The sequence below is a fragment of the Dermacentor silvarum genome, chromosome 6 (assembly GCF_013339745.2).
Source record: "Dermacentor silvarum isolate Dsil-2018 chromosome 6, BIME_Dsil_1.4, whole genome shotgun sequence".
NCBI classification, from domain to species: domain Eukaryota; kingdom Metazoa; phylum Arthropoda; class Arachnida; order Ixodida; family Ixodidae; genus Dermacentor; species Dermacentor silvarum.
In genome coordinates, this window is record NC_051159.1 from 132,205,754 (window position 1) to 132,223,837 (window position 18,084).

At 43.6% G+C, this 18,084-nt stretch overlaps 2 protein-coding genes across 2 annotated transcripts in view; one reads left to right on the forward strand and one right to left on the reverse strand.

Moving 5' to 3' along the window:
- Positions 1-14,216, reverse strand: part of LOC119456021 (histidine decarboxylase) — a 55,285-nt gene extending 41,069 nt beyond the window's left edge. The window contains exons 1-2 of the mRNA XM_037717614.2: positions 14,130-14,216; positions 5,199-5,232 (exon numbers count right to left, since the gene is read on the reverse strand). Of these exons, the coding sequence (XP_037573542.1) occupies positions 5,199-5,226 (28 nt within the window). The 5' untranslated portion in view covers positions 5,227-5,232; positions 14,130-14,216. The remainder of the gene's footprint in view (positions 1-5,198; positions 5,233-14,129) is intronic.
- On the forward strand, positions 12,325-17,867 carry LOC119456022 (acetylcholinesterase). Its single transcript, XM_037717615.2, has 3 exons — positions 12,325-12,476; positions 15,171-16,647; positions 17,723-17,867. The coding sequence occupies exons 1-3, from the start codon at positions 12,398-12,400 to the stop codon at positions 17,865-17,867; spliced, it is 1,701 nt and encodes a 566-aa protein (XP_037573543.1). The 5' UTR covers positions 12,325-12,397.
- The last annotated feature ends 217 nt before the right edge of the window (positions 17,868-18,084 follow it).

An 18,084-nucleotide genomic window follows, 5' to 3' on the forward strand; every position in this document is an offset into this window, starting at 1 on the left:
TGTGCGCAAGCTTGGGAGGAACTATGTAGGATCACTCCTAGTGCTAATACGTTTATTGTGAAATTGTAATGATGCGAGTCTTGTTAGAAATTCCCCAAAATGCAGTAGATGAGAAGCGGAAGGAACGTAAAATGCGTAATTCATACATACATGTGACAGGAACAATACTGTATGTGCGGAAAGCATATTCTGTATGCGAGAGGTAGGGGAGATTCGCTATGTAACGAACTACCCTCTCTTGAAGTGTTAGAATCTTGGTGATGTTGGTAGTAGTAGTCGTTGCCCATACTAAATTGCAGTAAGTAAGATGTGATTCGAACAGTGCATGGTATATATGAAGTTTAATGCGAACAGAAAGAAAAGCGTGATAACGTGATATCAGTCCTGCTGCAGATGAAAGCTTTTGCAAATATTATTAATGTGAGTGTCCCAGCTAAGGTTAGAGCAAATTGTTTGCTTTTTGCGGATTAATTTGTAGCCCATTATACAGAGACCAAGAGAGTAGCCGGTTAAGTAAGTTATTACATTTTACTGTCAAGTCATCTGCGCTCGGTCCAGAAAGTAGCACAGTATAACGTCATCCGCGTATATAATGAAATGTGTTGTTGTATCGGTATTGACAATATCATTAATAAAGGCGTTAAACAGATACATACATCAGAGGGGGTTATATCGGTACATCAGAGGGGGTAATATCGCGAGAAGACGCGGACAAGAACGAGACAACAGGACGAGCGCTAGCTTTCAACCAGTGTTGTACGGAACGGCGTTCCTGGAATTAGTTCCTTTTGGGAGGAACGGAGGAACGCCACCGTTCCGTTAAGGGTTGGTGGAACTGTAACGGTAAGTCGTTAGGTTTACGAAGGAACGGCAGAGGGAACGGCGTTCCTTCTGTGAACGTTCCACCGCACTGAACAGGCGCATGCACGCACGTACGCAGCGCATAATGCAGGGCAGATGGGCGACCGCGTGAGGCGCAAGGAACTACCGCTTGCCTGTCACGTGACTATGGTGCATTTTTCTTCGTGAGTTCTCCGTTATATCGCTGAGTTAAAACAAGGAACTTTACTAAGTTGCGAATATGTATTCTGGATATTTTTACCCGCTCATGCAGCAATATTGAATCAACATTCATTAAACGCCTCTGTATTGTTCCTTTCCGTGCGGTTTCTTGCGCAAGAAATTTAATTATATTGGCGCATGTGAGTAACCTTTCTATTTGCACATCTGAAGCGCGGTATCCTGACTGCGCATTTGAAGACCGAAATGGAAAGTGCCATATATGTTGCACTTGTAATAGATGAGCACCAAAGTTGCAGTTGGATATGTCGGGAGCGTTTTAGAAATTAGAATTTTAGAAATTTGTCTAGGAGCGTTTCTTTGGATTCAAAAAGAATCTCCAAAATTTTGTCTCCAGATAATCTCCTGCCGGCGATGTTGAAATTGGTACAATATACGTAGTTCAATGTGAGTTTGAAATTGCTCACTTTATTTCGCTCCAGGATTATCCGACACTACGTTTTAATTAAGAAAAAATTAGGGGCAGCTTCACACTAAGTGGTGCGAAGCAAGGTCAAACAGCGAAGCTGTTGGGCCTTCCCTAGCTTTAACTTTGCTTTCCTTTGCTTGAGTTGGTTTGGCTTGGCTGGTTCTTAGCAAACTTAGCCGACCTTGAGTACGATACTCGGGGTCGGCGCGCAGTCTTCTAAAGGCCACTTTATAGTAGCGCTGACGCGCGAGCGCGCTTGGCACGGGGACGCCGCCACGCCAGCGAAAACGCAGCAGCACTCTATAGTCCGGCGCGAGGCGTGGCCGACGTATCCGGCGTTCGTCGGTCGAGATGCGACATCCTGCATTTCGCGCCGGCCTCGTCACCCAGAATGGACCGCATCCGCGTCTCGTCGAGTCTGGCGTATATAAACAGCTAATATAAACAGATGGCTAATATAATCAGATTTCTTACCTTACAGAAAAAAAAATTATACGCCACATCGCAAATATGGAACCGTTGTCAACGACGAGATATGCGTAAAAATCGTTTAATATTTTTCAAGTCGAACATATTTACAGGTACCATTTATTTATTATACGGGATGCAATTTTCGGACACACTTGTAACAAATTTCATTGCACGTTTAGCATGCTTAGAATACCGCCAACCTATTGTAAACACAAGGAATTCTGACAAATAGGTGTTTCTAGATTTCCCCACATTTTGTTATCAAGACCAATCACTAGCCTACCATCTACCTATAACTCTAAATAAATACACAGATGTTAGAGGTTATAGTCGAAAGCAACTTCGATTATGTTTTGTGCCTTTATGAGTTATTATTATTATTATTATTATTATTATTATTATTATTATTATTATTATTATTATTATTATTATTATTATTATTATTATTATTATTATTATTATACTTTTCTGAGCTGTGTATCACTGACAACAGTGCATGTGAATGTTTAGACATGCTCACCTTATTTGACCTGCTGCTAATTACAAATTTTGATATGGAAAAGCACTTGCTTTCTTTTGCTTACAGTCAAACCCGGATATAATGAACCCACGTATAACGAATTATTGTGTATATCGAACAGCTGTAAAATCACCTTGAAATTTTTGTATAAAGTTTTTATTTTATATATCGAATTACCTATATATCGAACGTTTTTGTGATCCCCTTCAGATTCGATATATCTGGGTTCCACTGTATGTATTGCTCTCAGTTTTGATGCCCAATGATGTTCCCTTTTCATTGTTACTCCAGCCATAGATTCATTGATGTGAATAATCTTTGTATATATTTACCATTTCGTCGCACTATGTGTACTTGTCTTACCATGTACTACGCTGACGTTGCTTTGTAAGGTCTTTCGGGCCCCGTCAGGCTACTGTCGTAGCTTTTAACCCACAATGACCGTCCAATTTTTTATTTACTGGAAAATATAGGTTGATTTGATTTTTATTTTGACCACCTCATAACCTGGGAAGTCACACTGCTGACAAAGCTGGCCAGCGTTCTTGCAGCATTTCATAACGTTTTAGGTTAATAGAATGCTCCTCTTATGCATGGAATTTTTATTTCGGGAAATCGCACCCATATGAATAATGCTTTCTTGCTTCGTCAGTAAAATATGTAAATTTTTTTGGAAGTGCATGGCGAGATCTCACCGTACCCTGGTATACCTCCAGTGGTAATTCCTATTGGGCATGTACGGATACGTTGTCAATAGAAAAAACTTCTGTTTATTCGGAAATACTCTTCTCTAGAATGTTAATATTTACGAGGTGACCAAATTCAGAGTTAATGCGCGTTTAAATACATACCGATGAGCCATGAATGTTATGGATATGCAAAATTCTGCGGAAATGTTGCTAAGGGGGTTCTTTCTTCGAACGAATCTACTTGCATGCAGAAAAAAAAAGGTTTTCACTCTTACCCTATTAAAATAAATGTTATGCGCAACCGCTTAACCATTTCGAATGGTTTCATTTTGTCGTTTACTAGAAAAAAATTCTTTCTAGCTATCGTGATAACCATAACTTTTATTTAAATATCTTTTTAGAAAAACAATTATCCCATTTTAGCTATCGGAATATGTTATAACATTTACAGTGGACAAATTCAAAATGTTATTTTTCAGTTACTGCTTATCCGATCCGTTGACCTATGTTTTCCAAAAAGCTTTATTCAAGAAGTATAGTGGCAATTTGGGGTTCATATGTCCCATATCATTTTGGACCGCTTTTAGGTCTCCTAAAATAGATGTTGTTAGCAGAATGATGATCTCTGTTGTAGTTGTGACGTTACATCCTTGTAAATATGGTGCGTAATTTATTATTTTAAACTTAAACGTTTACTGCTAACAGTTACTTTTGCAGCTAAATAAACTTTTTGTTGCTTTGTTGTTTTTAATGCTAATATTTCACTCATGTTTGCTTCAGCCGTTGCATGATAAAAGCGCTGATACATTTCACATATATTGTTACTCTAGTGGCCCGAACTACGAATAGCTTCCTCCTAAATAAATGTTACCGCAGTAAAAAAAAATAATTACAGAAGAAGAACGTACAGACAATTTTGTGCGCCTCGTCTGTACGACGTGTTGGCCTGAGTGTGTTGCAGCAGCTCAGTTGCATGAACAGCCCCTTTGGAATTGCAAATAACAATCCATTCTCCTTGCAGGAAAAGGTAAGCCTAGCTGAACCGTTACAAATGAGGCACGCAAGATCAATCAGAGCCCATAAAACGTCTCTCGTAAATCAGCTTCAGCTTCAACACGTGCTGAATTTGAAGCAGTCGGGCCGAGCAACGGCTGGGAGTTGAGCCATTGTGAGCTTACTCGGGACGCAAGCAATGAAAAGTATATTCAATGGTTGTTACATTATTCGATGACTTTAAAACCTGCAGGGCTGCACGAAGCTGCTGTTGCCGGAATGTGTATGAGGACCCGTCCTTTCGTTCTTCGAAAATATCGTGCACGAAGCTCTTGCTGCAGTTCTGAGGACTTGCATTTTAATCTTACTTTGCAAATGTCTTGCTTTCTTTTAAGTATGTGTTTTTCGTCTCTATTTCAAGTCTCGTTTGCGTAATAGGAGAAATTCTCAAGATGTATAAGACATGTCAGGAAGACAATAAATCGCGAAAGAAAACAAAAGTGTGGGAAGACAAACACAACTAATAACTCGAAGATAATATCAACATCGCAAGATTTAGTTCTACGTTATAGACAGGGTTAGGCCACTGTTTCTGTTTCATTAATCCGCTAAAAGGAAAAAAAAGAATGGTTTCTTAAACAGCAAGTCAACTAAATACTGGTTTTAAGGAAAATTGAGCGTGTTGCTGAGGATGTCGCGTACTTCTGGATTTTGTGAAGCGTGTATGTGTGTGCGTGAAGCAGTAACAGAAATGTGTGAAAGGCACGGCGATTCGATAAAGAACCAGATTACACATGCTGTTTATACGACAAACGGAATGAACCAAATCGCGGACTGGACCTTTCTCTCCATCATGTCACGTCTTAAATTTTCTTTGCACTGTCTGGATAACACTACCAAAAAAAGTATCTAATTCTAATCTCATAGCGCTCGCGTAATAACAACTGTCATCTACTAGCCAAATTTTCCACTCTTCATAAAAACAGCACTTACCTTTTAGTAGTACAAAAAAAAAAAAGAAACATCGCTTACGTACCTCTCTTGCGGTATTCTTCAATGTCCATGGTGACCTTGGGACAGAAAGGAAATCAACAGATGGTTGCTTTACTTAAACATCCTGGTAAGCCGCGTTACACGCGCACCTACAAGTGAAAACGTCGTAAATTGGCAAAGGTGTGCCTCTTATAAGACGGTCGCTGAACCACGAAAGCGAACAAAAATACGGGAATCGGAGCGAACGCGGTACAAGTACTTTACGTGGACAACACCGGCGCCTTCTTGTATTTGACCTGTGTTTCGTGCTGTTTTGCTGTATTACGTTGCAATACTAACATGCGCAGCTGCGCAACCATATCGCTGTACGAAAACTAAAGCCGCGCAGCATGAACCTTGCATTACTTGTGGTCACATATAGTGAACCCAAAACATCGTGCTCAGATTTCGTCTGCGTACTATGGAAGCGACGAGATTCAAGGCTTGGATCAACAAAATTCCGACTATGAGTAGAAGCCCCATCCGCTTTGCAATGTTTAACGAGATGAAGGCGAAGGTTTCGCTCCTTTTTATATGCGGCGATCTTTCCCAGGGAGGAGGAAGTCTTTCTGCGGAGACTTCATGCTCGGGTGGTCCTGACATGTGCAGTCACCTGAACTTGGATCTTATGCCCGAAGAACCTGTGAACTGTTCAAAAGTGTTCTGTTCAAGCACCTACAGCGGTCATTCATCATCTATTGTGGCTCTACCCAGAAACGAGGTCTACACGAGATAAAATTGTAAGTGATGCCAGCTAACGGACTGATCAAACTGAATGTTATACGTGTTGGCTCAGGGACTGTAAATTTTATAAGCCACTGCACTTTTTCTTACGCGAGGGGCCACCCCGAGGCTTTACTTCTACGTATTCATACAATGCCACACAACAAACCGTTCCAATTGAAAGTAATTATAAGCGGTGCATATAGTAACGAGAAAAGCTTTGTAAAAAGGGTTCCAGTTTTTCGCAAACCACGCGGCTTGTTCACTGATAGGCCAAGGCCTAGTGGCACATTACATTGGGCACATAGTAGCATCCATTGTCATGCTTATATATCTGCCCCAGGAATGGCAATCTGGGAAGATATGATGATACCGCCACTCGCCACACATTCGCGGTTTGCCATGCTATGACGTTTGGAAAGCGTGCGATCACGACGTAGCCGTACGCATCAAGTTGATAAATCCTCAGCAGTAGTTTTATATCTGGCTCCTCCTGCTGTATATCTTATAAGGCGCCAGGGCGCTCGGTGCGATTTATAGCATGGTAAGTGGCAACACTTGCACTGGCAAACCTTTGTTTTATCATTATAAAGCAATTGTCCATTAAATAATGTCAATGTCCTCATATTTAACAGTCATGCTGTCTATACGCATATCTCGTACTTAAGTATCTACTAGGACTAAATATCGAACTATAATTCTTGGCTGGACTACTCTATTCGCTATTTGACCCTCCGAACGAGATGGTGTTTGTTCTTATTCCAGTCGTCGCTTGAATATCCACAACAGTTGGTAAGACTGCTCTAATAGCAGCTGAATTCGCGAGGATTTTTCAAGTTCACCCGCAAAACTCCGCGCAGTTACGTTTTTTTTTTTGGTTTGGTTTTTTTTTTCAGAACGTTGAAATTTAGTCAATTTCTCTCCTTCTATGAACTAGCACCGCGCCATATTTTATAACAAACTGAGCTGAGCGTGAAAATCGGAGTTCCTGCAACCGGTAGTGGTCGTTACTTCGCGGCTCCCCAAAATTTATCTTCCAAGAAGCCTGACGAGGCAACACAGGGACTCAGAAATCATCTCACTAAAATTGCCGACTCACCTGGAGAATCCGTAAGAGCACCACCGTTGAGAACTTTACTTGAAACGCGGTCTCTCAACAAACGAGCGACTAAATCCACGCAGCGAGAAGGGAAACAGCCTCCTCAGTTCTGAGCACTGCGCTCTGGGGGACTCGTCTAGATCGGAGGAGAACTTGGGGTGGCGCAACGGCATCGGGGGAAGGGGGAAGCGGGGGGAGGGGGAGGGTGCAGGTGGGTGCGAGAGCTAAGAAGCGTGCCCGCGAGAAAGATACACGCTAACGAATACCCACAAGAGAGGGCGAGAGCGTATGCTGCTGTACCCTATAGACCTAACCTCGCAAGAGTCTTCACCACAGCGACGTCTTGGTCCCTAGAGCCACAGGACTGCCTTAATGGCATGCCACTAGTTCGTTCAGACAGAGAGTGCCTTTCCTGACCTGTCCTCCTGCGTGGTCGCCGTACTTCAGGCCAGCAATAGCGCAAGACTTGACGTATACCGACGCGCGAATAGCATCAGAGCATCCCGCGCCGGGTCAGGTGTCTTCCGTGGCTCTCCGTCCCTTCTTTGTCGGGCTTCCGCAAACGTCGCTCCGCGTTTGGAGGCCTAATTCCGCGACTAACGGCACCGCGCGCTAGGATGTCGGCGGCTGGCGCAAAATAAGACGTCTGACGGAACCAATCAGACATGCTTACTCCATCGCTACGAATGTCCTCAACCCCTTCACCCCCCCCCCCCCCCCTCCCACGTTTCTTCCGATTTAAGGACCAAGAGAGGAATGCGTAAAAGGTGGGAAAAGTAATAGCCGCAGAACCTAAGTAGTTTGACCCCTCTTTTCTTTGACTTTACATTTTTAGCCCGTTGCGATAGAAAGGAAATAGATGAACGGGTGCTATTTATTCGTGAAAGCTGGGACGAATTTTACGGGCTCGAGATGCCGAAAACGTGCCGAAGATTTTGAAAGAACTAGTTATATACAGAAGGCAAGAAAGAAAATAGATTTAGCTTAAGAATCTTCACATGCAATTCTGATGAAATAAGAATGACAATTAATGACACGTTTTGCGGGCCATTGAACTAGCAAGAAAATACGATATTGTCGTAGTTAAAAAGATTTATGCCATCGGTATCAAATGGTTGTGACCTACGCATGTTTGACAAACAGCTTGCCACACATGCATGTAACATGTTTTTGAGTACATGTGGCCGTGTGACCAGTGTCATCCTTGTGCTGTAGCCTCTTGTTGTTCACCTATGGTGTTCTCTTTTCAATGAGTAAGCATTCTAGGGCTACTTCCCTCGAATAATATATATATATATATATATATATATATATATATATATATATATATATTACCTGGAAAAGCCCTAATTGAGAAACAAGGACGGAAATTGATTTCATACTCCCTGCCGATCCCAGCATAGTGCGGGATGTAGAAGTGTTAGGTAGGGTAAAGTGCAATGACCATAGGTTAGTGAGGCGATTTCTCTCAAGTTGAAGAGAGACAGAATAAAATTAGTCAAGAAGAAACAGGCCAACCTAGACGCAGTAAGGGTAAAAGCAGACCAATTCAGGCTGGTGCGCGCAAACAAATATGCAGCTTTAGAACAGGAAGATAAAGACTACATAGAGGTAATGAATGAAACCGTAACTAGGCTGATCTCAGAAGCAGCAATTGAAGTGGCAGGTAAGGCACCAATGCAACCAGTAGGTAAGCTCTCCCAAGAAACAGATGACCTAATAAAGAAACGGCAAAACATGAAAGTGTCAAACTCGAGAGATCCGATAGAATTCGCTGAACTGTCGAAACTGATCAACAAGAAGAATGTAAGGGATATCCGAAATTAAAACGTGGAAAAGATTGAGGAAGCAGTAAAATATGGACGCAGCATGAAATTCGTGAGAATAAAACTTGGTATAGGGGAAGGCAAAATGTATGCACTGAAAGAGAAGCAGGGTAATATTATCAGCAATTTCGATGACATAGTAAAAACAGCGGAAGAATTCTATACTGACCTGTACAGTGCCCAGAGCACCCAAGCTACTTTCATTCGAAGTAGTGATGAACAGGATACATAGGCTCCTTCTATTACTAGCGATAAAGTTAGAAGGGCTTTGAAAGACATGACTAGGGGAGAAGCTGCTAGAGAAGATGGAATAACCGTCGATTTATTTAAAGATGGAGGTGATATCATGCCTGAAAAGCTTGCGGCCCTTTATACGCAATGCCTCACGACTTCAAGTGTACCAGAAAGCTGAAAGAACGCCAACATTATGCTCATCCATAAGAAGGGAGACGTTAAAGAATTGAAGAATTATAGACCCATTAGCTTGCTTTCAGTATTGTATAAAAAATTCACCAAGATAATTACTAATAGAATCAGGGCAACACTTGACTTCAGCCAACCAAGAGAACAGGCTGGCTTCAGGAAGGGATATTCTACGATGGATCATATCCATGTCATCAATCAGCAATTTTCATTAATTTATCATTTTCTTATAATTCAATTAGTGAGTACAAGTAATTTCCTCTATGTTGTCCTTGGTGTCTATGTTTGTTGGCTTCCTATGATACGTATAATAAAATCGGGCCTCTCGGTTCCCTTTCTTCTCGTTCATTACATAACGAGGGTCTCGAATCCGGCAACATTGATGCCTTCAGGTAGCATATGTGGGTTTACTGACCAGTTGCCTCCACTCAAAAATATCACGTCCTCGTGACGCCTGCGGCAAGTTGTTTTTTAATCCGCTTAATTTATAATTAATTATAGTTAATATATATATATATATATATATATATATATAATTAATTTATAATTTTCTTATAATTCAATGAATGAGTACAATTTCCCCTATGTTGTCCTTGGTGTCTATGTTTGTTGGCTTCCTATGAATATATATATATATATATATATATATATATATATATATAATGAAAGAAATGCTTACACGTTTAATAATAACAAAAATATTATTTTTCACTGACGTTTCGGCCGGTGGTCCGATTGAGAATACACAAGACGTTCGTTCCCAAAGTGTTGGAAAGTCCCGTGGAAAGAACATGTGGCTCCAAACAAAGTGTAAGGGGGAAAATACAAAAATAAAAATAACCAACTAAAAAGCTTTTTTTTTTTTTTTTTTTTTTTGTAACGAGGGACTAGCACGTGGACAGAGCACAACACGTGGATGGCTGCGATGAGTCACGGACGAGGAGGCGTTGTTCTCACCATCAAAGAAGCGGGGGAAAAATAAAAGGTCGTCTCTATGGTGGCTGTGATGAGCCGACCCTAAGGCGCGCGCCGCCTGACAAGCAACAACTCTATTTTTCACCAGGTTTATGTTTTCTAGAAACGGTGATCATGTTCAATATTATTATTGAACATGAAATATAAAAGCCCCTGGCCAGATTAGAAGCCTTGCAAATCATTACTGAACTCTCTATTTTCGCTTATTTTTCTATTAAATGAGATTTGTAGTCAGTTTTTAAGGTGCCCTAGCTCGATAAACTGCAAAGGCCAATTTGTTTACATTTGTTTAAAATGTGTAAACAATGTTCGAAGTGCGTAGACAAATCACAATCTTTAGCAGTAAATACCGTATGCAGCCCATCCGGAGCACTATAGATGTGTTTTAGGAGCAACACAAAGCTTAAGATGCTGCCCGGAGGTAACTGTAACCTGCAGCAAGGACACATCTAGTGAAAAGGGGGGTGGAATATTTGGGCCAATATTTTCGCAAAGTAAAATGCGTGTGAATGAGTAACTGCATTTGTAAAAGTTTCTTACCAAGAGCCCGAATAGGTTATATGCTGGAAGGTTTCAAACGGACCAGTCATACAGGGTGATAATTTAAAAATTTTATGGCATATTTAAAAATAGCCCTGTTGCAGATAACATAGTTCTAGTACTTTATCTCGATTATTAACAGTGGCGGACATTACTTGCACGAGAAATCTAAACACATATTCAACGAGTTACCATAAGATCCACTAATCAACTTTTGAATTAATTACTTTACGGCATATATTGCCATTTACGAATTGTAGCTGGTGAGTTGGCAAGGCGTATCCACTTTGAATTAATTTATACAATGACGCCAGTTTGGAGATATCCAAACTGGCGTAAAACTCACCGTAAAAATGCAGCGTTGTTCCCCTACTTTCTGAACAAAATACTCTTTTATGCACTGGAGCACAAAAGCAACTGGAACGCCCATGTACACCCGTATGCGGACAAGGGGTTACGCGATAAAGCCGATTTTTTCCTCTGCCTGTGAACGCAACTTGAAATTGAGGACTGTAGCCTAAACTTGGCATTGCGAACTTTTCAGTGTACCCATCAATTCCAGTTCATGCTTGTTAGTTACGAAGAAATTCAGTTTTTTCGGCGACCCTGTGGTCCGTATACTTTTGCTCACGGGTGTACTTCGTTGTATACTTTGGTAAATAATATCTCGAAACTGGTATCATCCTGGAAATTCATTTCAAGTAGATACGTCTTGCAATATGACCGGCTAAAATTAGTAAATTGCAATATGTGCCGTAAAGTAATTAATTGATTAGTTAATTAGTGTATTCTTGTTAATTAGTTGAATATGTGCTTCGATTTCTCGTGCTAGTAATGTCAGCCTCTACCAATAATCCAGCTCAAGGACAAGAATTATGCTATCTGCCCCAGGCGATTCTTAAAAATTCCATAAACATAAAAACGATCATCTTGTACAGGGACATTTAAAAGTCTGTGATTTATGTACAGGCAACTGAAATATTTATTGCGACTGCTTGATAGAAACAGCTTTGCTGGAAATTGAGTTGATTGGGATTCTGCAGGGCCACACAAGTGTGCAGCGTTTTTTAAATCTCTCTTTCTCTCTCTCTCTCTCTCTCTCTCTCTGAGTGTGCTATTCCTCTTTTAATAGTCTTTCTGTCTCCCTTTACCACTTCCCCAGTGCAGGGTATAAACAGGATATTTATCAGCTTTCGCATCTAATTTATCTCTAGCTATCTCTCTTTGTATGATCTCTTCTCCTGGATAAAAGTTGATAAAGATGATGAATAAAAGCGACGAAAGGCGCTCTGTGTCTTTCTGCGTGAGACAAAAAGGATTGCATGCTAAAATTCTTCTAAATACTTATTATGCTCGCAAAAATTTTCTCTGTAACACGTAGATATGTCATCATTCATATCTGCATTAGTCGGCACTTTAAATGATGACAGCTTTTTCGTCACCCGATTCATGGCGCCACCCATAGTGGGTTGCGCCATTTCACTATAGGGAACACGACCCATCCGCTATCACCATCACCACAGACATTCATCTGAGAACAAGAACGATCCGCGCGCTCACGTTCGACGCTCGTGTTACAAGCTGAGAAGACGCACGACCAGCACAGAATCCGAAGCGATGCCTTCCAGTGCGCGGCCGTCCCAGGAGAGGAGAGCCGTGGACGACGAAAGGCCCGTCGAGGAGAGTCCCGAGTTCTGTGAGTAGCCTCAGCATCGCTTGTCGATCTTCCACGCCTCTGGGAGGTCCGACGTTTACGCTCTCGCGCACCAAATTGTCCCAACGAAGCCGGGCATCGCGATAGTTCGAAAGCCCAGCTGTGACTGAGCTGGGCTTCGCAACCCAGCTGCGCCTCCGAGACTCCTATAAATTATCTCGTGGAGCGAGCAATAAATTTTCCATTTCTATGTTCATCACGAAGTTGCATTGTGTGCCATGTTGCGACACATCAGTTCAGGCATACTGAAGCGGAGTCGCAATGTGTCCGGTAGAGTTTGTACGCTGGGCTCGTTGGTTTTCGTTGGACATCGCGAGCATCGCAGGCGACGGGACGAAAGAGATATAAACAGGATATGTGAGTTGTTACGAACAGGAAATGTGATGACGACGTGCACGTACGAACAGGACAGTGCATTTGACCTGCTGTTCGTATTCATTTAGGAATGCTTAGAGGTCTGAAGAGAGGCACTGAGTAAGAAGATCAAGGCTGCGCAATTCATAGTACAATAACAAGTCCAATACACAAAACACCGTCCATTAGAGAGCAAGTAATAACGCACTTAACAAAGATGGAAAGACCAGCCACGGATGCAAAAAAGAAAATGCTGTACAAGAACAGGAAATCAAACACGAAAAATAACACTAAAAAGTACACAATCACATTACCGCACACTGAGTGTAACAACACTGTGCTTGTCTCTTGTCTGGTCACATCTTTTGCCTCGTAGTTTCCGATGCTCGTCACGTCGAAGGCCGCCTAAGGATTACGCGTATCAGCAGTGTGTTTGACCTGCCCAATTCGAAACCCGGTGAGAATGGTCAGAAATCCATTGTCTAGCGTTCTGCCGGGAAAAATTGTCTTTAATATCGAGAAACCGCAGTAGTCGCGTTCTCGCGCTCCTGTTGTGCCCGTTGAAATTTGCTACCAGCTAGTGCTTGCATAACCACTCCTTATTCACTTTTACAAGCGCGTTAATTCTTGAAAATTTACTAGCTTTTTTGTTTTGTTTTGTCGATGATATCTCTATCCATTCTTCCAGAAAAAAAAATAAATTAGCGCAGCCCGTCTTGCAGTGTCCCACAATCAAATTCAGCGGATGGCTGTAAGTGCTGTCAAATTACGCAAATGGCTGTAAGCCTATGTGAACTTTCCTATTTTTTTTTCGTATTCTAAGACAGAAGAAATGTTGGCCTTTGTAGCATTCGAAATACGTGCTTGGACTCTACCACTCTCAGAGTCTGTACGGCACGCGAATCCGCCCACGAAATACTCTCATTCGGACACCATAGCTCTCACTCATTGAATGTTGTACAAGGGACGAGCTTTGGCTAAACAACTTGCTGTGTGGATCGCAGGTCTATGCACAAATATTTTGCCGGGTGATGTCTTTACTTTGTGAAATTTAAGATGTTCGCGTGTTCGTTTTAGTAAGTGCGTGTAATGTAAAGAAACGTATTTAACTTAGCAAATTTCACTAGGCCTGTTCAGCTTTTTACAACACAAAGCAGCTGCCTTTACGCCGCGTGCACAGTACGGTCTGCACGAACATTTCATGTTTGAACATATTTAGTAGGTGCTCTATCCTCTAAGTAGCTACCACAAAGTACAGTGTACTTTTGCGACGCAACTCACTTTTCTTGATAGGGCACAGTGAGCTGAAGACGCTTGAATCAGAGACCAATCTTTGGCAGCCTTTTCACCCCGATGTGCTGATGAAGATACTCGTGATGGTAGGTCAAGAGCTGACTGAACTATGAGCTCTTAAATGTACCACACGATGCCACAATGCAACGGGAACGTGAATGCATGAATTACTACTGCGCCGCCTACATTATGCCTTTTGTTATTTTCAATGGCGGTAAGCAGGTGGTAGTTCGTTTTCAAGACAAAGCGTTTTCATAACCCGTTTCAGCAACCGTGGGCGTTGAAGAATTTATTAGCAATTTAGCGCACTGTTACGCGAGCCAAAATCGACGCCACTTTAAAATACGCTTCGCGCCAATCTAAATAAGTTCTTGAAGGTATTTAAGAATATATAAACAAAAAAGCTACCGGAATTATTTCAAGCTATCCTCGAAGAAGAGATGAGCCCGGGACGCGTCAGGACGGGGCTTGTCGACTCACAGCCACACCCAACACCCTTTCAGACACTTGTAGCTTCATTCGGAAGCCGCGCTATGTGAACAAGAAATAGGGGGACTTAATAAATTGCTCGAAGAACAAGAGAAAATCAGTAACACTCAAGTGGCGCACAGGTCCTGGTGTGCTGAAGTCTTCCTCTCGTAGAGAATGCAAGGCGATTGCTAGTAAAGCCGCAAAGAAGAGCAACGCGAGGCAGTCTCATGTTTATGTGGCTGTAGCTCGAAAGACTATGCATGTCTTTTGGGTGGGGTCTGATGGGATCTTATGAGCAATATCTTAGTATGCGAAGCTTCTCTTGGTAGTTGTGTCAAATACGAATCCCATCAACAACTTATACAGAAGACACGAAGGTGTAGTGAAGTATTTTCTTGCATTCTCCAGTCTGAACTTTCGCCAATTCAAATAATTTACCATCTTTAATAGAGGCTTACACGAAATGTGCATTCCCATTTACAGTGTGAAAGCATTTGAATCAAAGTCGGTATTTTCTGATGTTACTTTTGCGCGGCTCCTCTACGTATACATACGCAGCCATCCTCGCTATCCGAACTCTGTTCGCGGTGGTGTGGATCGCCATCACGGCCGTCGTGACCTTCACGACGGAGAAAGACCACAGCGCCCCCGTGTCGTACCCGAACTGTGGGCCGTTGCAGGGTGTCGACGAGGTGTTCGAAGAGCGGAGGCTGCACGTTTACTACGGCGTTCCTTTCATGCGACCCGCGCTGCTCCACAACCGGTTCGAGAGGCTCTCGATCCTGCAGCGACCCTGGCCATTCCTGCTAGACGCCAGGAACCAGCGCAGCTCTTGCCCGCAGCCGTCAATCAACGTCGGCAAGATGACCCTGTACAACACGAACAGCACCGAGGACTGCCTTTACCTCAACATATACCTACCCGCGCGAAAGGTGTCGGAAAGCATTCCCAAATATCCTATCATCGTGTTTATCTATGGAGGCGGCTACTACTCAGGCGGCAACTCGTTCCCTTTCTACAGCGGCAAGTACCTGGCCGCGCACGGGAACACCATGGTCGTGGTACCCAACTACCGCCTGGGAGTGTTCGGCTTCCTGCGGTCGTCCATTCTCGGCTTAAAGGGAAACCAAGGCCTGCAGGACGTGTACGCGGCATTGCTCTGGGTCAAAAGCAATGCTGCCGCCTTCGGCGGCGACGTTCACCGCGTCACGGTCATGGGCCACCAGGTCGGAGCAGCTATGATCGGTCTGCTCCACTCCTTAAACGGAGCCTCTGAGCTCTTTCACCGCGTCGTCATGATGAGCGGGTCGCCTTACATGCGCCACTGGAAGGAAGACGGCAAGGCCAAGGCACGCGAGCAAGAGCAGCTCATGCAAAAGCTGGGCTGCCGGGTAGACCCAAAGGCTCTCCTCGACTGCCTGCGTAGCACGACGGCCAAATCCGTGCTCGACTTCGCCACCAAGCTGAAAAACTGGAAGACGATGTTCATGCCCAACGAGTACGAGGACATCCGCGACGACGCCAGCGTCGATCTGAAAGCCACGGCCGTTTCCAGGGACCTCATCATCGGCACGACGATAAATGAGGGCTCGTACTACGCCAACCTGTTTCTCGAAATGTTCTCCAAGTACGACGCCTCCAAGCTCACCCGAGTCGAGGCTATCAAGTATCTCCAGAACGTCACCGCGGGTCTGGGCTTCCACGGATACAATGACTTGGTCTACTACTACGACCAGAAGTACAAGGACCACAGCGCGGATATCTTATTCGCGAACGCCATCGGCGACATAGTGGTCAACTGCCCCATGAAACAGTTCGCCCAGGACATGACCAGCGTGAACACCAAGGTGTTCATGTACGTCTTCAAGCACAAGCCCTCGTACTCGACTAGCCGCCTGGAAGGAGCGGCTCATCTCGACGACGTCTTTATTTCGCTTGGCCACGCTCTCAACGCGCCAGCCATGAACGTGAGCGAGGTTGAGAAGGAGCTGAGCAGGGAAATGCTCCGGATGTGGGCCCGCTTCGCTGCAAATGGGTGAGTCCCACGCGTATGCGACCTCTGCACTCACCTCTAAGTATCTTCCATTTGTCGTTATGGGATGTCAGGGCTCCACAATCGAGGCGCTGCTTTCAGCGAACAAGTATTCGGGTATACGCAATGTCATGGGAACTAATCGTTGGGACACCTAGCCTTTACGACAGAAGAGCTAGAAAATCGCGATAACATTTGTGCTTTACGTTGTTCGTCGTTTCGTCGCGTTGTTCAAATTTACGATAACTGACGCCAGACGTGATTTACAGTTTGGGGTTTGGTCAAATGCGACCACTATGTTCCAACGAATTCTTAACGGAATGGAAATTTGTGCATTTATCACTGATAAGTGAAAGCAGCAGTGCTTTCAAAGACTTTATGGAAAAATTTGTCCCAAGGTGCTCATCATGCCTGTCGTAAAAGCTTGCACTGCTTAAGTTAATCGTAATCCATTATTTGGGCTGGGCTCGTATTGTCGTGGCCGCAACGTAACTCAATGTGGGTGAGCACGTCTCTCGTCTACACCGCTCAGCCCTGATGCATTTTCATTTCACAAATACTCGGTGATAGCCTATGAGCTCCGCCCACACAGACGTGTACAAAATCTTCACTCTGCTCTATCGAGCTCCAAAACGTTTTTCCCGAGAGCCACCGATATTGAAATACGTTCATGTCGACCATGGCGTCAGTGAATCGAGCTAATGTAATTGGCTGGCTCATCGGTACAGATTCTCTCCGATGTGAAAGGCGGTGTATTTTCCGCAGTTTTCATAGGTTGTCACCGACTGCAGTAACATCTAGTTGTGCATATCCGCTGTGCAGAAGTCATCTTGTCAAAGAAGCATTCCCTCTAGGTAGCCGCATCGTTAACAAAGGTCACAGCCTGCTCTGTCGTCCTAAATATTGCAAGTTGCGCTGCATTGATGCCAACAATTATATGCTGTTACTTCGGTATTAGAGGAACTATGTAACAAGACGTTCGAATAGCAGCAAAGGTTGCGTAGCTCTGGTGGCGTAATATTTGCGAAAAACACCGTTACGCTGTTTTTGAAACGATGGCGAAACCGCCTCTCCGCAGGGATCCCGTCTCGCTGCGCAACGTGACGTGGCCGCAGTTCACGAAGGGCGAAGGAGTCTATCTCAACATCGGCCCCGAACCGACGCTGGCCAGCAGGTACATGGAGGGCGACTGCGACATGGTGGCGCGTGCTCTCTTCAACTAATAAACGCCCGCCGACGTCAGCACCATCCTGCTGCTGTGGTCATCCGTGCTTTATTTTCACCATTTGCATTAGAGCGCCAGTAGCCTGTACTCTCAAGACTTACTACTGACTTATTGTAGGTACGATGTACTGACATTGACGTAATGAGGTACTTTCAATACTTACGTATTGTGGGCACTTCAATGACCCGGTTAACAGCCAGAATCCTCAGCACGTG

Bases quoted from the DNA above. Each gene is read 5' to 3' on its own strand.
- LOC119456022 (XM_037717615.2), top strand. From the start codon at position 12,398: ATGCCTTCCAGTGCGCGGCCGTCCCAGGAGAGGAGAGCCGTGGACGAC. The intron at 12,477-15,170 runs GTGAGTAGCCTC...ATACATACGCAG, and splicing joins CGAGGAGAGTCCCGAGTTCT to CCATCCTCGCTATCCGAACT. The intron at 16,648-17,722 runs GTGAGTCCCACG...GCCTCTCCGCAG, and splicing joins GCCCGCTTCGCTGCAAATGG to GGATCCCGTCTCGCTGCGCA.